Here is a 22,714-nt window from a genome sequence, read left to right as displayed (position 1 = left end):
CAACCCCTCTTTGCTAGCACTCGGGTTTCCTAAGCATCTTCCTCACAACCACTTTGTGAAGCAGCTGGGGCACTATGCACATCTTGCATACGATGAAACCGAGGCTTGGGGATGTGAAGCCACTTGTCTGAGGTCACACGGTTAGTACAGCAAACAGACCAGCTCTGTTCAAGGCACCATCCAACTGCATGTCATAGCCCTCCAAAGAGAGCGTGAGCAACAAGGAAGGCCAGCCCCAGCTGATCTGGACGGATGTAAAGGAAGCCTGGGAGCTTCAGCAATGGCTCTGCAATCAGGATGCTATGGAAGCTACCCCCATGGGGATGCGTTGGTTCCTTCTGTAAACCACTGCAATGCCCCTCGAGGGCAGTCCCCACCACGGCGGCAGACCTCAGATGGCGGAGCAGAATACTTCAAAGTAAAACAAAACTGTCAGTCTACAGACTTTTCCCATCTTACTTTATTTCACTGTTTTCTATAAAACTCCTCTGGAATTTCACAATTTAACAAAAATGTTTAAAATCCAGGACAGAAACAATCCTGTAACTTATTACAAACATGATTCTCCTCATTTCTTTGATCCAGGAGTCTGTCTCCAGCCAGAAGAACATGTGAATTAGTTCAGTGCCAGAGATGTTCTGTTAAAAACCCTCCTGTGATAGAAGGTATTTAATACCTTTGCTTTCGGCATTTTTTGTTCATTCAAAGACACAGCAGAATACAAGGAATTAACACTCAGTTTGAGGCTTATGTACTTACATACTGTTTGTAAGGAGTGCAAAGGCAAGTCCCTCTCGCCTCCTCAAGTCTTTGCAGAGTCCCCGCCAATAGGGGCGGGGCCCACAGCAGGTATGGGGTGTGTGTGTGGTGGGGGGGGTGCTCCTGAAACACTTCCAGGGCTTCTGTAGAAACACGAGTGCATGGAGAGGCCCCCACAGCCTGCTGACATCCAAAGGGACACCTGACAAACCTTAACAAGCACAGGGACTTTTTTTTTTCCCTTAAGGGTAGGGGTGGGGTAAGGGAAAAGAATCCAGGACATTATCCAGCAGAGTAAGTTAGAACAATCTGGCAGGCATTCCCCTGGCAAGAACAAAGGGACTGAGGGCTGGGTCCCTGCCCTCACCTCCCTCATTCCTTGTGTCCAAGCCTCCTGGAGGGAAGCCAACCTTCTGACTAACCAGTGCTTAAGGAATCTGCTCCTGAATCAGGAATAAACACAGGCTGGAGTCAATGGCCCTTGAACCCCCCAAGGGCCCTTAAAAAAAAAGAAATCCTGATGCCACAGATATCTCACGACTGTGGCAGTTATAAGGTTGTCACTGGCAACTCAGCTGTTGGCTACGACTGGGCTCCCTGCCTGCATACTTCAGGCCAGCTTATTTTGTCCACTTTGGGGGGGGGGGGAGGCGCAAGCTTCAAGGCAACTGCCAATTAGGGGAATGCTAGGCAATCTGCCTCTCAGACATGTCTGCCATGAGTGTGGAGTACAGGAAACATGGTGTATACTTCTAATACTCCAAAGATATGGCTCTCACCACCAATCAGGGCAGAGAGTGGGAGTAGGAGATGAGAGGCTTCTCTTTTGAGGTCTGATGCACAGAACTGGTGGTTGTAGGGTGATCAGATTGCAAAAAGCACCCATTATAATTTTCCTTGGGGGCCTCAAATGATGGGACTTTTCTACTGAAAGTTGCCATCTGGAAGTGCCAGAGGCCACCGAGAAAGGAGAGACTTGAGTGCTGCCCCAAGGGGGCTCCCCAGAGCTAAGACTTGTTTCCGGAAGTCCTACCCCAGTCCAACTGGCTGATAGTGAGGACATGGCTGCAACTGGATGGAGTGAGGTATGTGGGGAGAGTGGTCTCTTAGGTGCTACTGAAGAAAGGGCACCATTAGGTGGCCCAAATACTCCATCTTCTCCCCAGCTGTTCCCAGTACAGAAATTTGAATGCTCTCACAGTTCAAACACAAGTGCAAGGACTGGGGTAGGGCAGGGTGGGGTTTGTTCTACAGCAAGAAGGAAAGAGATGTGCATGCTTTCAGGAGAGCTGGGCCAGGGGACTAATGCTGAGTTGGTAGGGAGATCTGTTGTTCTTACGGGGCTTCTATCTAACCTTGTGCCAAAGCCAGGGGAAGAACTGACCTGGCCAGATCTTGGCATTAAAAGAAACGAAGAGGGGTGAGGGTGGGGGATGGGATGAGGGAAGGTGGTACACAACGGGACCCTAGTGAACAGGAAGTGGATCCAGGTGGCCCCACGCTAACATGCTCATTATCTATCACCACAGAATAAACAGCTGCGCCAGAGCTGACAGACAAATGGAAGGGCATGGAGAGGGAGGAAACCAGGATGGGGTAGAAGACAAGAGTCCGGCTGCCTGGAGCCTGAGTGTTACCTGGAGCAGAGGGGAAAGCGCGGAGAAGTGCCCCGACCATCCTGGTGCTTGGCCTGATCCAAACTTTTGCTTTTCTCCCACCTTATTTGGCAAAAGCTCCATTTTCAAAGTTCAAAGAGTACTAAACAAAAGGGAAGATGAGCCAGATCCAGGAGACAGCTTTAAACCACGCGGTATCCTGCTACTGAACAGAGTCAGTGCTCAGAAACCACTGCTAGTTTCACTAGGCAGGCATGTGTGTGCTTGGGTGTCAGAATGCTCCCTCCCTCGGGCAGAAACCACTGCTCCTTAGTGTTCACTGGGGCTGAGCCGACAGGCCTTAAACGTGGCCCGAGTGGGTCGGCATCCACCCCATGACGTTCCCTTGTTCTGGTTTCCTTGGGCAGAGCCAAAAAGCTGGTATTTTCGGGAAAGGGCTTGGAGGAGTGAGGCAGTGGTGATAGGAAGAAATGGCCTGGACAACAGTGCCCATTTTGGCCAAAGGAGTCTCACCCTGACTGACTTCTGGATATGGCAACTAAGTCAAGCCTCCCCACGTGATTCAAAAACTCCTTTTCCATTTTTAGAGTCAAACCTTAGTAACTGCCTTCCTCCTCCCATGTGCCATTGTGATTCAGAACAAGGACCAGGAACATAACACCCTGAAATCGGAAGCCCGACTCGGCGCTCATACATACATACATACATATATAGAATATATAGAGAATATATACAGCATACAGAGGCTTGGAATCCTAGGACAGTTAAAGCAGACTGGAAGAAGGGAGGCTCAGAGAATGGCCACCCCACTCATGGCTGAGACACAAGGCATCCTTGCCATAGAGCCAGACTGATTCCTTCCCAAGACCTGGCTGGGAATTTTACTTGTACCAAACTGTTCAGGGAGGGGAAAATAGGGCAGGCCCAAAAGATGGGGGAGGGGAACAGGGTTTCTATTCCACAGGAGCCGGCTCAGACAGCTCAGGAAGTCCCAACTGTCAAACCATGGGCCCCCAACATCAACAACCTCCCCAGAGCTGGGCAAAGGCAGCTGCCGCTCTGGGGGCTGGTCGTGAGGTCAGGTGAAGAAACCGTCTGCTGTGGTGCCAGTCAAGTTCTTCCCGTCTCAAAAGGAGACCCGATGTGTTTCTCGACACAAAAGCAGTTTTCAAGGTAAAACCGAACACAATGACTCTCTGTCGGGGAGGGATGCTTGGCTCCTCTTACTCTGCTCAGACCTGTGCCCAGGACTCTTCCCGTAGCTAAGGGAAGAGGCCTGTTGAGCTGGGCGTTCGGAGAGCGTGGCTGTTTGCTAAGGCAGTGCTGCGGGTGAATTGAGAGAGTAAGGTCTACTTGTGGGGACTGATTTCCTGGTACTGGGAGACTGGCCTGACGGTTTCCCAAGGCGCCCGCCATCTGGACCCAATGTCATGTGGCCCCGGCCTCGAGGTAACTCTGCAGCTTGCGGACGGTGGTCTCATCCAGAGAGAAAAGGTCAAAGTCAAAGGTGGTGTTGGTGACATTAAAGTGTCCGGTCTCCTCGATAAGGTTGACAATCTAAAAGAGAGGAGGCAGGGGAGCTTACTTAGGGAAAGCTGGATGGAAGAGGGAGCCAAGGCCACAAGAGGACATCCGTTCTCTAGAGGCATCACCAAGAGAACCAGGAGGGAGGCATGAGACAGGGAGGGAAAGGGCAAACAGGCTTAATGCCAAGAGCCCCTGGGGCTAGATGAGAAGACAGCCTGGCCACGGAGAGCCAGCCCAAGAACCTGAGGACACTGGTCTTGTCCCCACATCCAAGCACATAAGTTAGGAATACCATGCAGGCAAGGGCAACCCAAGTACGGGCTCATGTTTGGGACTGTGAAGAAATCCTTGTTGGCAAGGGCTTCCCCACAGTAAGGTCTAGTTCTTCAGGTGCCTTTGGAGGGGTTAAGGCCCTGTAGTCTAAAACCTACCCTCTGCACATGTACCTGAGGAACCAATATGTGGTGCATACAGCTAGCCCTCAGGGGACCACTAGAACTGCCCCACATCTCTAGGGCAGAGGAGGGCCCAAGTTGCCTCCTTGTGTGTCATCCCAGGATCCAATCATCACTCACAGGAACACTGTCTGCCTCTTCTTGATAGCCAGACTCTGGTCCTGCAGGTGAAGTCTCACTGTGCCTAAGGGATCTGGATCAAAGGGACCATAGAGAAAGGTAATGACCGATACCTGCTGCAGCACATTGCGTTCACGTAGGGCCATGAGCCGCCGGTGAAGCTCCACCAACTCATCTGTGTAGGCCTGCAGTGGAAGGCTTGGGTGAACTCAGGCACTTACCCAGGCTATGTCCCCTTCTATCCCACATTCCCTGACTCCCTCCTTCTGTGAGATGGTTGAGGGGCAGGAGTGATGAAACTAAGAAGAAATTATCTGTAGGGCTATCCCAAGGCAGGAAGGTAACTTAGGGTTCCTGATTCACATCTGGGTATTTCAGGCATAGAGACTACATTCACTACTGAAGAGTTCAAGTGGAGTCATTAAATAACCCAGGAGAGGTAGCTTCAGAGTACAGACACCCAAAGTTAACTAAGTCCTCCCTTCTGGAAATCTGCTCTGGGGCCAGGAATCTGTGACAGCCTGAATGGGTCAGCTCCACTGATGATTCTGCCAGTGAAGGAAAGTGAGAAGGCCAGAAGATCCTGGCCCTAAGACTAACTTCACCTAGGAGAGACATTTAAAGCCCAGGGAAGTAGAAGAAAAGCTCTAACACTGAATCTTTGTGCCATCCTTGCAGTGTTTAGACAGGTGATATTCCTGACCTCTCTGGCCTTTTTCATGACATTTTCCATGTGACCCGGACCCAATCCCAGTTCACCTTGTCATATGTTCCCTTCTTTAGAATTTTTTCTGGTTTGCTGCAGGATTCTGGACTCTTCCTTCCAGATGCCTAGAGGATTTTAAAAAGAAAATTTCACCTTTATTAAAAGTTTCAGGGGCAGCTAGGTGGCGCAGTGGATAGAGCACTGGCCGTGGATTCAGGAGTACCTGAGTTCAAATCTGGCCTCAGACACATGACACTTACTAGCTGTGTGACCCTGGGCAAATCACTTAACCCAAATTGCCTCAGGGGAAAAAAAAAAGAAATAAAAGTTTCAGGTAATATATCCAAAGGTTGGAGAATGTCTCAACACACTGTGTTCCTATAGGAACATAATTATATTAATGCGCTATTAATGTTTTTTTTTTTGTTTTGGCGAGGAGGCAATTGGGGTTAAGACTTGCCTGGGGTCACAGAGCTAGCAAAAGGTAGGGTCTGAGGCTGCATTTGAACTCAGGTCCTCCTGACCCCAAGGCCACTATTAATGTTAACGCACTAAAATGACACATACGAAAGCTACAAAGAAATACTGCTGCTGAATGAATCCAGCAGCAATAGGACACTAACTAAAGCTATGTAAACATAATATTAATCAATCCCCTTAGTCTCCCTTACTCAAGTCTGTCCACACTTCAAATGATCCTCCCCACAGTTCCTAAAGTGATTTTCTTAAAGCAAAGGTCTGATAAAGTCACTATGTACTCTCCCCTGCCCCACATACTGAAACGCTAGGATCAGATACAGATATTCTCAAAGTCTTAGTGCAATTTTAAGCTTCAATCTTATTCAGTAATAGCATAGAATTCTGTGGCATTTGGAACTCTAATTCCCTTTCCCTCTTCCCCTTTTCTTCCAGTCTTCTTTGGTCAGCCAGACTAGACTGTCTCTGCCTCTGGGTCCTGGCGCTGGCTGTAGTCCATGCCTGGGATCCTTGCCCTCCTCACTTCTTCCTCTGAGAACCCTTGCCTTCCATCCACCTCAGTTCAGACCATCTTTGGCAAGAGGTCTTTCACTTCTAAGGTTCCTGTAACCATTTTGGAGGTACATATTTATGCCCACGCTGTCTCTCTCATTAGACTGTAAGCTCCTTCAGGGCACAGATGATATTTCTGCCCAGACAAGAGTCCACAAAGACTACCAACAGCCTCATCCTTGGCATATTGTTTCTATCAGTGCAGGCTAAAATGATGTTACCTTTTTTGAACCCTTCATCCTTGGGATTCAAATAGAGCTTGAAGTCCACTAAAATCTTTTTTCTTATGAACTAAGGGCTAGTTAATGCCTTCCCAATTCTGTACTTGGAATCACATTTCTGAAGAAAAAATTTTGGTAAGACATTTCTCAAAGAAGTCAAACTCATTACCTCCAGGCAAATGAAGTCCATTAAACTGTGACTAAACTCCCCACTAGGGAGAGCCCTGAGATTTTGCTGCAGAGGGGCCCTAGTGCAATGCCAGGACACTGCAAAAATAAACCCACTCTGATCACAAGCTCATCTTGGTCCCTAGGACTTAACTGCCTAGAGACATCTAAGTGAGGCTTCCCAATGAACACATCTATCATAGACCTTTTTCCCTGATGAAAATGCTATAAGGAATGGATGTAAAGGGCAGGGCTGAAAAGACGAAAAGTTCAGCACTATGTGTGTCCCTGCTCTTCCCTCTTTCCTTTCCTCCCCAAATACCTTGCTGTTGGCTGGAGGCAGTTTCTGAGCAGGAGGGGGCTCTCGACTGGGCAGGCAAGAATCTGCACTGTTGTCACTATCACTGTCACTGAAACTCAACCTGAAAATGAGAGAAGGAAAGCATGTACAGGTAAGCAATCTATTTGGAGGCCCTTGTACTCTGGGCAGAGCCCCAGTATATTCAACATGACATTGTTCCCATGCCAAGGGCTGGGTTACTGCTCTGCGGAGGCCTCTGTGACCAACTATTGGCTCAGCACTTTTAGTAAGAACCCTTCAAATCCAGATGGGCCCAGAAGGTCTGAGAATTACCAGACCAGGGGAATGAAATCCCTCCCAACTTCCAGGACCCACAGTAATTATATGGTCACAGAGTCCTCACCATAAAGTATAGAATGACCTGCCGGGGCTCCAGCCTCACCTCATGGGCTGAAACAAACTAGAAACCTAGAGTGCCCTTAAGTTATTTTCTCTACGTGGAATGTCCTTCCATCATGATGCCTTTCCTGATTTGTTCTGGGAACTGATAATCCTGCTCCTCAGAAGTCTGTTCTCAGACCTAGCTAATGCACTAATGCAATACCATAAATTATAATTATCTGTAGTTTCCATCTTATCCTTCCTCCCTACTAAGTCACGAAATTAGGGGCTTGCAGTTAACTTTTGTCTTTCCCTGGTTTCTACTACAAGATTCTGCAGGTAATAGGTACTTCATACATACCAGTTCCTGCTGGGGAAGGAGGGCAGGGTCCAAAAGGGATTTTGCAAACCAGAGTGCTTCAGCAGACCTCTTGACCAAGGTCACAAAAGCTGAGTGAGCTACCCCACATACAGCTGAGCCAACCCAAGCTGGAAAGCCACTTCCACCCAAAGCTTCCAGGGGTCAGCTTAGAGACCAAAGCCAACATTAGACTGAAGTGGTTGCTGTCTGTCAAGTGAGCATGTGTAAACAGACAAGCAAACCACTGATGTCATGGAACATGTTAAGCAGCCCGTCAGCATGGAGCCAGCAGGCTCATAGATGCGGACAGGCTGTTGTATTCTTGACCAATCTGAGCAGTGTTCAAAAATAACCTCAGAGAGAGCTCAGCTGTCTACCCTCAGTAAAGAGACATCAGACTGAGAAACTGGGAATTTGCTCCCTGACTATTTAGGCTCTCACAGGACTCAGAGGGATATTGCAGATGATTTAGTCATTTAACAAATCAGGAAACTGAGGCCCAAAGAGGGGGCATAGTAAGTAGCAGAGCCAAGATTCAAATGCAAGTCCTTGATTCCAAAATCCAGGGCTCTTTCCCTGGATTATCTAGCCCTCTCCTTCAAGGGTAGATTGTAAGGGTCAGGGAGAAATCACTTGAAAATGCTTTGAAATTTAAGAAGGTCTATCTCCTGAATCTTGGGGGCCCAAAACCTACTTCAGGGCTAGATCTCTCTTATCTTGGTTGGATAGCTGCACGGACATCTCACTTCTGATTAAGAGAACTGAGAACGCTGAGTCCTAACACTGCAACTGATTCAGTGAGTGGACACGGACAAATTTACCCTCTGCCCCCAGCCCCACCGTCAGTCAGTTTCCTGTCTAAGAACAAGATGAGTGACCTCCAAAGTCTCTCTCAGCTCAGCAGCTGGGTTCTAAGATTTGTTCGAGCTCTAACATCCTATGCCACATGATATCTTCTAGCTCTGGTGTTCTATGTCCCCAGGTCCCTTCCAATCATAACATTTTATGTTCTAAGTTCCTTCCTAGCTTCAGCATTTTATCATTTAAGGTCCCTCCCACACATAATATGACCTGCAGTTCTGGCAAAGCCAAAGGGAAAGATTCTCCATTGATGCCAGCAGGCTGATTCTAACTCTAGACTGTAGACAGGAAGAGGACAGTCTTGGAACTCATTTATCACCTGGAATCTCTGCCTGGATTTGTTTTGACAGCTGCCTCCTCACCAGAAGAGGAATCGTCTTCATCTGATTCCTCTGATTGCAGGTCTTCCACCATAGAACGCAGGGGGCCTGAGTTTTCAGGGGGAGATGGGAAAAGATAATAGTGAATATATTGGCCTTAACAGAATCACTATGACATAGAATCAAGAACTAGAAAGAATCTCTGACAGTGCAAAGGATGTTCAACAGCCCACAAAAAATCCTACTCCCAAACAGCTTTACCCTGACAGGCAGAGCCTCATCATATTAAAAAATGAGATCAGAGGAAACCAAATGGACTCTCACATTCTTTTACTGCTTGACAGTCTGATAAAAAATGAATATATTTGGTTCCCATAAGCTCATTCTGAAACTCAGGCCTCTTCAACTCCAGCCCCACTCAAGCATTCCTTCCCTACCTTTTGACTATAAATCGAAGTTTTAGGGTCCAGCCAGAGCCCAGGCCCATGATGACACACTGTCTCCACAGTTTGGAAGGATAATAAGAAAGCATTCCTCTTAGCTGAAGCATTCAGGCCAGAGATCTTAATGTGTGTCTTGAGGTTGAGAGAAATGGCAAGCATCCCTACCCCCAAATTAGAGGCAACAGATAGCAATGCATCTCATAACCTGTCCTGCAGTGCTCTCACTCTAGGGCAATTTCCTTACTCTGATGGCAAATGGCATGTGATTCTCTTGGTTTCGGTGACATGTCCACTAAGTGATCCTATCCACTCCCAGTTGAGCATTACCTCTTTTGAGAGGCAAATGGTTCCCCATTCCCTACAAACTACATTTGGTTTGTATTCTTGTTCCCATAGCAACAGAGGGACATAAAGCCCTCATTTCACACAGTCTATCAAATAAGAGGGTTGGCCTAGATGGTCTCTAAGATTCCCTCTATCTCAAAAATTCTATGACTTGATGTTTCCCCAACCCCTGATTGATAGCAACATACAAAAGACAAATCTATCAGAATTCTTAACCTAATGACTACTTTCAGTAGTATAAGTGATGGAATTACAAATGGAACCCTGAAGCCAGGGAAGAGAAATCCTCAGCCAAATACATTAGAAAGAAGAGCTTCTCTAATCAGGTCTGACTTATATCCCGCCTAGAGGATCAGTCAAGAGGCTGACCAGATAAATGGAAATGGATTAACTCCCAGCTTTGAAACCTTAAGAATGAATGGAACTCTAAACTACTGTGGACTCCCTCCTGCCGATGTAAGGGGCCTGGCAATCAAGAAGTGGGAGCATGTCAGGAAGGCAGCACCCCACGTGGACCTCACGCCACAGGCTCCCCATTACACACCTGCTCATCTTGAGGTAATATACTAGGTAACCTGGCACTTGTTGAACAAACTCTTGAGGAAGTCTGTTCAAAGCTTTGGTCCTCTCTCTCCACATAGGAGGTCTGCTAGAATATTATTATTATTGTTATTTTTAATAATATTTTATTTTTCCCCAATTACACGTAAAACCAATTTTTAGTAATTTTTTTTAAAGTTCTGAGTTCCAAATTCTAGCCTTCTTTCTGTTCTCCCCCCTCCTTGAGACAAAAAGCAATCTCATATAGGTTATACATATGCAATCATGTAAAACAAATTTCCATTAGTCATTTTGTGGAAGAAAATTAAGTATTATTTTCAACTAGCACCTTGTAATGAAAAACTCCATTTTCTTGTGATCTGAATTTAGTGAGCTTTGAGGAGGCAGAAAATAAATGACAACTCTACACGTCAGCATTATTGTAAACGTCTCAAGGGAAGTGAACATTTTCCCCCAAATCACCAAACCATTTAAATTAAAATCTAGATTATTTCATGCTTGAATTACCAGTGTTTGTTGACAACAGTTTTAGGCAAGCAAGTAGGCAAATGTCTAGATAGTAGGCTTGGGCTGAAAACTGACAAGACCAAAGAAGACAGTTCGGTCCTGGCAGCTCAATGGTAGGGACATATAGCAGAGCTGACCTTGGACAAGAAAGAAGCCACCCCACCACTCCAGCCAGCTAACAATGAAATAGGATGCAGGCTCACATCTGGCACCCGGCCCAGTCACAACCAGAAGCATCAATTCAACAGGCCTCCATGCACAAGTGCTACTATAGCACCGGCTGGAGAAAGGGACACCTGTCCTCCACCCTGGGTGGTTCCACTACCCTGACTTCACCTCACTGTTCTTGGCAAGAACATAAAAAGCAAAATCAGCATGCATTTTTAAGTGATCTGCTATACCTACGGTCATCTCCAGACTACTGCTTTGGGAGCTCCCCTCTTACATAATTCTGTCTGCAAAGTCTAATGTGGACACATCATACACAGTACAATAAATCTTCTGACAGTTTAGTCATGGGGGTTTGGCCTTCCTTCTTGAAATTTTGCCTACCACTTAGATATATCTGGTATGCTACAAACACTCCCCCAAAACCTTATGGCTTTGGTGGTGAATTTCCTCAGTGGGGCTATTTTTTTCCTTTGAACACTGAATCATTCTACTTGCCTGGGGACTTTTAGTTCATTCAAAGGGAACAGCTATTTTAAAACACACACACAAAAATGAGAGCTGACCCACTTGAGCAACGTGCAAAACTGCACCTACCATATGTAATGCTCTGGTGGTTAACTTTGTAAAGTTACTTTCTGAACAACTTTTGTTTGAGTATCAAAACACAGCTCTCTCTTTCCTATCCTTTCCCATCTGGCCCTCTGCTGTAGTCAGGACGGAAGGAGAGGGTTTCCCTATGCTCTAGGCACAAGAAGTAAATTCTGGATCTCAAGAACTCTTAAAAAACATTCACAATCACGTCTACTGATATTCCTTTCTTGTAACAGACCTTGACTGTGGTTCTGAGATGGCTCAAAATCCGAATCTGAACTGGAATCCGAACTGGAGCTGGAGTTGGAAGGGCTGGACTGGACAGACTTCACCCCCCATAAAAAGGAAAAAAAAAGGAAAAAGAATCTTAATCTTTCAATCCACAGCAGAACAGGGAGACAATCGGAGTATATATAATAGCACAGGCATCTGGGCAAGATTGCAACACATTTTATGTAGCAGACCTAGTTCCCTTGGGGTTAAGAAAAGCTAGAGACCTACGCTCCCCAGAAAGGATGACAACCTGCACTCCCATCCCATCTTTCTGAAAGCAAACAACCAAAGCACTTTAATATTACTGTCCTAAGCTGAGAAATTTCTGTCCTATGGGCTTTGGAGCAGTCTGAACCTTGAGACATAGGCAAACTGTCTGATCCTGGGCAAGTCACCTTCCCATTCTGTGACATACATGCATAGCACTATGATGGAGGAACACTGGGAGGCAAGGTTAAGAAAAGACACTGATAACTGCGTGACCCTGGAATAACTTCTCTAAGCCTCAGCCCTTCTCTGTTAAATGGAGATAATAACTACGCTTACATCAGAAGATAGTTGTATCAAAGGAGATAAGGCAAATAAAGTGCTTTGTGAATCTTAAAATGATATGTAAATGTGAATTTTTATTAAGACACAGACTCTGCTATCAAGAAGCTTGTAGAATATACCACCTACACAAAGGCAGAATGATCTAGGAAAGATAAAGTGCTGTTTTAAGAGATCTGAGGAGAGACTGAGACTGCTTTTAGCTTTTCAGCTGGCTCAGAGCCAGAATCGATGAATGTTCCATAGGATCGCAGATTTAGAGATAGAAGGGATCTCAGAACTTAGATAGCCCAATTCCCTTCATCTAGAGAGGAAGAAAGTTAAGTGACTTGTCCAAGGTGACATAGAGAATACAACAGTTGGGATCGGAACCTCCCGACCCAGTGCTTTTTCCAGCAAAGGGTGATAACTGAGCTGAGGCTTGAAGGATTTCAACTGGAAGAGGCGAGAGCAGGGAAACCATTCCCAGGCGTGGAGAACAACACATGCAAAGGTATAGATTGATAAGAATGAGATAAGAAGTGGGGCCAGGGAATGACCAGTTTGGTTGGAATGTAGAATATGCAAAAAGGAACACTGTGGCTTCCACAAGCCCAGTCACTGGAATCCATGCTTCACTTTCTTCTGCCAACTGTGACAAAAGCTTTAGCAAGGGATGCCAAGTCTACTGACTTGGACACACACTTGACAACCAACTGATGTCCATGTGCCAAACAACTGACATCTAATGAGGCCTGAGGCTCTGCCTAAAGTTAGGCCTGGGGCATGGCTCTAGTCCAAAATGCTTATGACCTCCCTTGACCGACGAGGGACATAAACTGGCATTCACTTTTCATTATTCACTATCTTATAAAGGCACTATTTTCTATGTTAGTGAAAATAGCATTTTATCCCAGACAGGAACATGACTATAATTTTCAATTGCTAATGACCATCAGATGTCAGTAAGCATCTTTCAGAGCTCTCCTTCCATAAATAAATTTTGGGCCCTCAAGCAAGAATATAAAGAAAGGTCCCATTCCCCTTAGTAAACTGAAAAGCAGGATGAGGATCTTCTGGTATAAGGGACCTCCTTCAACTCAGTATTTCCACCCACAGTGAGAGGTAAATATTCATGATATTTAAGGACTTCAAACAGAGGTACATCATAAGCTATCACAAGGTGGCAGAATAAAATCTGAATAACAAATAATCAACTATTGTTGACTTAGCAGCTACCTTGAGATTTTGGCCACAGAGGCAGACGGATCTGCTTAGCATCCACTCTTTGTGGTCACTCAAAGATTACTGACAAGGGCTGAAGAATAACATCTACCAGTTCTTTCATTACCTAAAGAGTAGCTCATCTGGACCAGATAACCAGAATTCATCAAGGGGTAGCTGGGTTCCGTCTTATCATGGGGATCAATTCCCTATTAGTTTTATCCTACACGTTCTAGTCCAAAGATCCTTCTCCTTGGCAGAGAAGACAGAAGTAAAATAAACTCTATATTCTTTCCATCATCCCCATTCAACCTTTGAAGCAGTCCTAACCCTTCTTTGGTTCCCATTTACTAATGTAGTTAGGAAAAAAACGCCTCTACTCATTCTGAACTTCCATATTTCTGATATTATTTTTAAAGAACTAGGATACTTTTACATTCATCCACTGTTGCCAGTCCTTGCACCCATTTTCTGCACATCTTTAAAATCTAAATTGGCTGACTGGGACACCTACATCCCAAATCTAGTGGCCTGGGTAAGCCCACACCTACATTGCCAGGGCAGTAGCCTGAACCTCAGCAAACCAGAACACGTCCTGAAAGACAGTGACAAGCAGATCTTGATACTTGCTGAGTCACAAGGCCTTCTGGGATTTGGCAGACTAGCTTCCCAGTCACCCTAAAAATCTAGAAGAACAGCAAGGCTGCTTGACAGCACACGGGCTCCTCCCTTCAGGGTCAAATATACTCATTCCTGCTGAAGAGTAGGGTAAATTTTCTCTATAGATCATAAAGGACTATCTCAGAATTGCAAGAAAATTCATAGAGAAGCTAGTTGCGGTCTAGTCCTGACCTGAACAGGAATCTTTTCTATAACATTTCAACTTAGTGGTCATCTGGCTTCCACTTGGAGATCTCTAGTAATGGGCAGTACAGTACCTAGGTGGCACAATGGATAGAGCAGTGGGCCCAGTGTCAGGAAGATCTACATTCAAATATAGCCTCAAACACTTACTGTGCAATCCTGGGCAAGTCACTTAACCCCACTGCCTAGTCAAAAAAAAAAGAAGACAGTGGAAAAAAAAAAGATTACATCCAATTCATTAATTTGGTCACCAACAACCATTTCTAGAATGCCTGCAGTGCTCCAGGTCCTGTGTCCAGTGCTATGGATAAAAAGACAAGAACAAGATAGTGCTTGTCTTCAAAAAGCTTACATGAAGGAAACAACATGTACAGTATAAAGGAAGAGAAAATGTACAGGAATATCAGACCAAACTCAGTAACCCTCAGAGCTGTGCTCTTGGGGAAGAGGCTGCCTCAGCAGTCCCTAGAGGGGCATAAGCAGAAGCTGGAGAAATCTCAGCTCTAAGTATACAAGGACAAGAAACCCAGTCAATTAGTATATCTCTGACTCAGCTTAGTTTTCAATGGGCTCCCCCTCCCATATGAACAGTGATGCAAAAATCACTTGTAAAGCAGTACTTCTGTGTGACCCCAGGCACGTTAGCTCCTTTCTTTTAGCCTTTGCTGATTTATCTGCTAGGGAGGAACAGTGATTCCTGTATTGTTGTACAAGTACTGGGTACTGGTTCCTGTGAGGAAAACACTTTGTAAATCTAAAAATGCTACAGAAATTACCACTACTACCATAATTGTTACTTGTTCAAAGTGTGGGTAATCTTTTCACAGAGACACCGTAACATAGCCTCAAAGACCAATTAGTCCAACTCCACAATTTTAAAGATGAGGACACCAAGGCTCAGAGATGTTAGGTAATCTGCCCAGGATCACACAGCTAGTATCATGGGTAGCATTTGAATCCAAGTCTTCCTGATTCCCGCACTCTGTCCACTGTACTGCACTGCCATCCACACCTTAGTAAAGATACTGATGAGGCTTCAACAAAATGTCAAAGGGGTACATTACACAAAAAAGATTAGGGACCTCTATGCTAGAAGATTCCCAGTCCACTTTTTCCAAACAATGTTTAGATAAAGCAATGCTTCTTTCAACTTGGAAAAGGAAATCTCCAGGTGAGGTCCCCAACAGAATCCTTGTTAAGAAAATAGCAACTGGAGTTTGGCTGGCAACTGAATATAATCGAGCCATTTCTAGCCTAGCACCCCACTAAATCTACATGGTAAAAAGGAATGAAAATGTATTTCAGTTCAGACATGCAAACGCCAGGAGCCATTCAAGAAGCAGTTTTACAACTCTACCTCCCCCTTGCTCAGAGGAAGATCCACTGCTGGCCTGGCAAAGCATGGGGTGGTAACCGTGGGGCTCTAAGTCAGACTACACATTCAGCCCTCTCCAATGTTGCTTCACAGTACTATAAGCTGCACCACTGTAAGCCTAGACACTGTAGGCAATGCTCCCCAAGGTCCCACCATACATCTTCATTACCAAAGCCAAAAGTACCAACTTGGTACCCAATTGTGGCACACTGTATTTACAGGACAATTAAAGGTCAATATACAATATAAACTCATATGGCTACTTTTGCTCCCCCTCATCAGATCTTATTAACACATCCTAATGAGCACCAATCCTTTCAAAACAGTTAACCTGAAGGGCAGCTAGGTGGTACAGTGGAAAGAGCACCAGCCCTAGACTCAGGAGGACCTGAGTTCAAATTTGGCCTCAGACACATAACACTTACTAGCTGTGTGACCCTGGACGAGTCACTTAACCCCATTGCCTAGCCAAAAAAAAAAAGTTAACCTGGGATGCTGTATGATTAGTCCGATAAGGATGCCAACTGCTCAACACTTGGCAGGCATCTCTTAGAAGGGGAATTTGGTACCTGTGAGCAATGCTTTTAAACGGCCTCTATAGGCACAACAGATAGAGCTCCGGCCTTGGAGTCAGGAGGACCTGAGTTCAAATACAGCCTCAGACACATGACACTTACTAGCTGTGTGACCCTGGGCAAGTCACTTAACTCCAACTGCCTCACCAAAAAGCAAAAAAAATTAAAAAACAACAACAAAAAACCCAGCCTGTATGGTGGCAAAATCTTTGCCCTTTAAAGATGAATTTAATTCTTGGAAATGTTTAGAAGTCACAAAGAACCAAGAATGGTGAAGAAGGCAGGTGATGATGCATTCATTCATTCATTCCCTTAGTGGCTATGACATGTAAGGAGATTAGAAACATGAAATGGGCAGAATTAAGACTTTGGAGACTTGGAGTCTAGTTCTGCTCTGTTACTCACTTATCAATGTGCACTTGAACAGTCACTTCTCCTCTGAGCCTCAATTTCCTCAGGTAAAAATTAAGGAGGTAATCACATCTTCCTCACTTGAATTTTGTGAAAATTCATCGGGGAAATGTATGTAAAAACCCCCTGGACCCTATAGAGTACTATAATAAAAGGTTTATCAGTATCATCAAGGTAGATAATACTGTTTGGTCATAAAAAATTAAGTATAAATATGACATAAAAAATTGCAAGTGATTTAAAGGATGATGGGGAGATGCTAGTTGGTGCTGAGGAAGATGCCAGATTACCGATGTAACTACTTGTGTGCAGGGAATGTATGAACAGATACATTCTGATCGTACAAAATCTAATGTATAATTGAGAAAAGGAAGTCAGCCTTGTAGCAAGAGTGAAATTACAGTAGTATTAATCTGCACTAGTGTCCAGTAAATGTTAAAAAAGATGCAGAAAAAAAGGAGGCTTCCATAATATTGGAAAGATCCTTTACAAAAGATGTATGGGAAAACCCAGGATTTACAAGGCTCTCCAAGGTCTCCTACACTATCCTCTTATCTTATGGATAAGGAAACTGAGGATGAGAAAGGGGAAATGATTTGTCAAAGGTTATACCGTAAGTGTCTAAGTAGCCAAGCCAGGATTTTTATTCCTTGATTCCAAATTCAGTGAGTGTGCACTTTCTCACACAGGAAGATAAACACATCTCACCCGAAGAGGACGTGCATGGCTTACAGTTAACACCATGGGAGAAAGTATAGACACTGAAGAGAGAACTGAAACCCCAAGCAGGGCCTGGCAGTCCTTCCAGCTCAAAGATGGGAGGTCCCAGGAAGGTTCAGAACGATGGGCCCTCAGTGCACCTGGCCTTTGGCAATTACTTATCTTTTTATGTATGTCCTGTCTCCCCAACCAGGCTGGGAGAGCCCCTGCCCTCGAGGGCAGGGATGTCTTCATCCTCTTTGAAAGCCCCAGTGCCTGGCCCAGTCTGAGTTATGGCAGTCTTGTTTTAATAGGCACATGCCAGCCAAAGTGTCAGCTCTGAAGGCTGTATGAATTCTGGTGTTTGTTAGCCATTAGTCACATGACTTTTTAGTCCCACCTCATCCGAGTGATGGAGACAAGTATTTCAGATCAACCATCAAGTTCACAAAACACCTGAGAGTATCTTGGTTTCCTCCCATCATTAGGAAAGAAATAGTCCTTGGAGATCATTTAGTCCAGGGGTTGGCAAACTATGGCCCACTTCCTGTTTTTTGTACTGCTCCCAAGAAATGGCTTTTGTACTTTTAAATAAAGCTTTACTGTGTTTAAAAATGTAAAGAGCACTCCCTTTCATTGTAGAGAGAAGGAAACTAAGTCCAGAGAAGGAAGATTACTTGCCCATTGTCACACAGGCCCAAGAGAACTGAGATTTGAACCTAGGTCTTCTAGACTTCAAATCCGGTGCCTTTTCTGCCATACTAGAATCTTGGAAGTGGAAAGCATAATGCGCAGCAGACCAGCTCGTGGCGAAGAGAACTAGAGAAGTTTCCAAGAAGTGGAATGGAGTTAAAGGGTCAGGTTTTGAATACTGGCTCTGCTTCCTACTTATATGAGCTTAGTCAAGTCAATTCTCTCTGGATCTCCAATCTGTGAAATGAGAAGTTGGGCTTACTAGGTTCCTTCAAGTGTTAAATCTTATGGCGGGCCAAGCCTGTGTAAAGGTTAGAGGAAAGCATAACAAGCAGCTGGTAACTCAGGGAATTTTTAGAATATGATATAAACACTCATTTAGCATCTTTGCTTATTTCCTTTTCCCCAGAATCACACAGGACGTGGTTATTTAATCTAGGTTACGATGTAATTTCATCCTCCTATCTCCCATTTAATTAGCATTAAGAGCATCTGGACACCCAGGAAACAAATTGGAAGGAATGTGCCCTCTGCCCAAACTGAAGAGTCTACTCTCTCATATTCTGTGCCTGTACCCAGTGAGAACACTTGTCCCTGGGCCTGCTCTATGCATGGCCCTGGTTGTGAGAGCCCTTCTTTGCTAGCAGAGTATTCAGGAGATGACTGGCTAAAGGAAGGAAAGAAGCCACCCTCACCTCGGACTTGAAGGAAGCTTCATCTTCAGAGTTAGATTCTTCCAGATCCACAGGTTTTTTGATCTCCTTGGGCTCACTCTCTGATTTGACCTTCTCAGCTTTGGCATTCATCTTCTCCTTAGTCTGCTTCTTGTCTGGATACGAGGAAGACGAGGTTCGGGGAGAGGTCGCCAAGGTGTTCTTTGCCCCTTTGGAGCTGCTTTTTTTTTGTTTTTTGGCGCTGGGCTTTGGTGAGTCCACGTTGGCAGGGCGCTTGCTGGAAGGCTTAGGCTCAGGCTGGGGCCCACCCTTTGGAGACATATTTTCCAATTTGGTCTCCTTTACTGCCAGTTTTGGTTCCTTGAAAGCTGCTTTTGGAGGCACCTTCTCCTCCTTAGGCAATTTATTCTCAGGGGGTTTCCGGGAGCTGTCCTTCGGTGGCTTAGTCTGTTCACGATCCAGGTCTTTGGAGGAGCCTTTGCTTTCAGAGTCTTTCCTTGGCTTCTCTCGGTGTTCCTTGGTCACTTTATGGGGCTTGGAGGCCTTACCACTTTCCTTATTTGCATCCTGAAATATAGGGGGAAAAACAAAGTCAAATGATGTCTCCTGGAAAGAAATTGCCTAAGGAGAAGAGTACCTTTTACTTTTACCACCCTTCATCCTCCCTAACACTCCCAAGAAAATTACAGTCTGTCCAGTTCAGGGTTGGTTAGAGAACATTTCCCCCAAAGTATAAAAGCCAGTCAGCAAATTAAATTATAAAGAAGTCTTAGCAGATCTCAGAAGGCCTCTGGCTAAGACTTCCATATATGCTACAATGACATTTCCTGAAGATTTCAAGGAGTGCAAATGTTACGTCAAATATTTTAAAGGCCTACTTTAGAAAGCCACATACATACCACCAACCCCCCTTGCTCAAAAACTTTCAGTGGCTTTCCACTGTCCAGAGGAAAAAGTTGACATCTCTTGGCTAGGTGCCGGTGGCCCTCCATGATTTGACCCCAACCTACCTTTCCAGCCTTCTCCCTCACAGCTCCTCCTTATAGGCTCACTGCTCCTGCCAAGCCTGGTTTAGTCACTGGCTCCAGCCTACACCATGCACATTTGCACCTTAGCTCACTTATGCAGTGTGGCCCAGCAGAAGTGATCCTGCCCCCTCCCCCTTTTTGGCAGATCCAAGTCCTACTCTTATCTCAAAACCATCTCCTCCTGAAATCTGCTCCACCAGCCCTCAGGGGGTATTCTTCTTCTACTCTATTATCCATTCAATCAACAAAGCTCTTAAGGAATACCTCAGTATAGACAAATGTTCAGTGCTTGGTGCTGAGACTAAGATGAGGGATATAAAGAAATCTAAGTCACAGTCCTTGACCCATAGGTGTTTTAACTTGGCTCTCCATTCATTCTCCTTCCAGTACTGTTATTTATCATTTATGTACATGTGTCCTTGCTCCTCAGTCACGCTGCTAGCCTCAAGGACAGACTATATCTTAGTCCTCTCTTAGCAACCAGCACAGTGTCTATATGCAGTAGGTATGTAATATATGTTTGAGTTGAGCTAAAATGACAATAATGATGACAATTCCTTATTAGCTCTGTAAGTTACAGCCAATCAATTACATCAATGATCAATTCTTTGTTATTCTCCTGAAAGTGCTGTCCATACTAGATGACAAATAGAGGGACAGCCAAGGCCAGAATCTCCTCCAATTAACTTGTGCAGGAAGGCTGGAAGTGCTGGGAAAATCATTACTACTATTATGCTGGGCCCCTAGCTACAGAAAGGAAACACTTCAATGAAGGTGTCATCCACCAGTTCCTGGGGTTGGGGGAGAGTGCTCTGATAAAGAGAAGAAAAAGAAAAGTAGGAAGGTTCATCTGAATAATAAAGCAGTATGACCTCTACACTCACTCAGGGGCCTAGTCAATCTGATCATCCTAGCAATCCACCTAAGGCTGATGGAAATTACCATAGGGAAGGACAGAGTAGAAGGAGCAGTCTATTTCTCTCTTGAAGGACTTCCCCTTAAACACCCCAAAATTCCCACATCAAATCTAAACAATTTATAATCATTCAAGTCCAGTACTTGGGCTTCCAAGTGAAAGTGGTGGGAAAGGAAGCACCGCGTAGAGAGTCTTGGACTCTGAGTTCAAAATCTGGCTATAAGATAATGAGCAAGTAGGTAATTAAATCATTTCTGTACTTGTTCTGTAAAATGGAACTATTACAAACTAAATGTGTATTATTATTACCAATATTAATGATCTATTTTAAAAACTCGTCCTCCTCCCCCCACCCTTTTTTTCCAATCTATAGGCTTTAAGCTAATAAGGCTACTTCCACTTATCTGAGGTTTCCCAAGGTATTTCTGCCTAAGTCAGGGAACCAATGACTCTGGGTTTACTGGTCCCAATCCCATGAAAACAGTCCCAATTCTGGAGGGAAGAGAAAGACCAGCATGCAACAGGATAAACAGGACCTCCATCCTTGGCTCAACCTATATATATATATATTTCATTTCCCCATAATGTTCTGTTGTGCTAATCTCCCAAAACAACCCTGTACATGTTAACAACTCTTACGTCACTCAACACAATCCACTGGAATCCGATCAACGAGAGTCTTCACTTGAGAATTCTGAAGACTCATCCATTAACAGCTTGGGCTGCAGTCACCAGGTGGAATTCTTGGCCACAAAGAGGTCAACGAAGAGAGGTCCTGTTGTTGGTTTACCAGGAAGGTTACCAGGCCAATGGCCAGGAACCATTTGTAACCAGACTAGTGTCTACATTATACCTTCCATAATGAAAAGAAACAATGGACTATAGAAACAAAGAGCTCTCTACCATTGTTTTAATAAACACTATCAATTTAGCTTCTTTCATCATGAGAGAAGCACAGTTTTTTTGAGCAGAAAGGAGCCTTAGAGGTCATCCAGTACAATTCTTTACTTTTAAGAAGGAGAAAACCAAGGCCCAGTGAGTCATGAAGGTCCAGGATTTGCTGGTGGTGACACAGGGTAACTCTGCTAACTAACTAGATTAGCCTAGGATAATTATGACAGAATCCCATAGTCCACACAGGGCTCAAGTTCACCTCTCAGTTTATCCAACTGAATGGACTATGCCAAATTCCTGCCTGCTGTGCAGCCTTCTCAAGGTTTGCCTAAGATGGATCTTGAGGGAGACAAAAGCCACTTAGTTGACCAGGAATTTTAGTCACTGGGTTTCTCCTTCCCCTGCCTACTTATAGCTCAAGGAGATATAGGGAGCTCAGCCACTAAATTCCTGTAGTTGTCCAATGGAATGGAAATAGGAAAGAAAAGATAAGAAGAGCTACAGAAAGGCATCCTTTAAGCCTTCTCCTCACCCATTATCTCCTGTAATGACCCCTCAACCTGCTTGGCTCCATTTGTAGGAAAAGAATAAGCACTGCAAGAAACAGAACAAATTAAGGTTTTTCTCTTGTATAAAGCCTATGGGCTCACAAAGAGACAGTCTAAGACAGTTCTAAGGACTAATGGCTCCTGACAAGATGGAGAGATGGTTATAATCAGTGCTTGACTTCAAATGCCATTACTGAGGAAAGCCATGTCAAGAGGGAAAGTTTCTCATGGAAGTAGTAAATGTGAGCTTGCTTCATTTCTGAATTTTCCTTCTGCTGATTGAAAACCTAAATGAATTTGCACCAAGCAGGCAACTGATAATTCACTTGGCTCAGGGAGGTTGCCTTAAGACCTTTTCCCTCAAGAGCAAGGGATCCTGGAAAGAGGTATATCATGACACATGGTCATTTCTCCTGGACAATGCAGGTGTGGCTAAATGATAACCACAGATCCAACTATCTAGGTGGGCTGTTTCTTTCTGGGCTCAGGACCAGAAACTTTTCAACACAGACGTCCTGGGTGAACTCAGAATGATCAATTAGCCACTGCATATGTTACAGGAATGTGGG

General features: G+C 44.8%; 1 protein-coding gene across 3 annotated transcripts in view; it reads right to left on the bottom strand.

Moving 5' to 3' along the window:
* Positions 1–442: 442 nt before the first annotated feature.
* Positions 443–22,714, bottom strand: part of MLLT1 (MLLT1 super elongation complex subunit) — a 93,673-nt gene continuing 71,401 nt past the window's right edge. For 2 of the 3 annotated variants that reach the window (XM_078153969.1, XM_020971322.2), the window contains 7 exons: positions 18,781–19,326; positions 11,682–11,769; positions 8,825–8,933; positions 6,924–7,023; positions 5,237–5,308; positions 4,591–4,662; positions 443–3,932 (listed from right to left, as the gene is read on the bottom strand). In XM_078153969.1, coding sequence (XP_078010095.1) covers positions 3,804–3,932; positions 4,591–4,662; positions 5,237–5,308; positions 6,924–7,023; positions 8,825–8,933; positions 11,682–11,769; positions 18,781–19,326 — 1,116 coding nt within the window. In that variant the 3' untranslated portion in view covers positions 443–3,803. The remainder of the gene's footprint in view (positions 3,933–4,590; positions 4,663–5,236; positions 5,309–6,923; positions 7,024–8,824; positions 8,934–11,681; positions 11,770–18,780; positions 19,327–22,714) is intronic. The other variant, XM_078153968.1, reaches the window with a different exon arrangement.

The sequence above is a fragment of the Phascolarctos cinereus genome, unplaced genomic scaffold (genome assembly GCF_003287225.1).
Source record: "Phascolarctos cinereus isolate Bilbo 61053 unplaced genomic scaffold, phaCin_HiC Scaffold_4;HRSCAF=312, whole genome shotgun sequence".
Taxonomy (NCBI): domain Eukaryota; kingdom Metazoa; phylum Chordata; class Mammalia; order Diprotodontia; family Phascolarctidae; genus Phascolarctos; species Phascolarctos cinereus.
The sequence above is the reverse complement of the archived record's forward strand: the minus strand, read 5'-3'. Positions and strand labels throughout refer to the sequence as shown.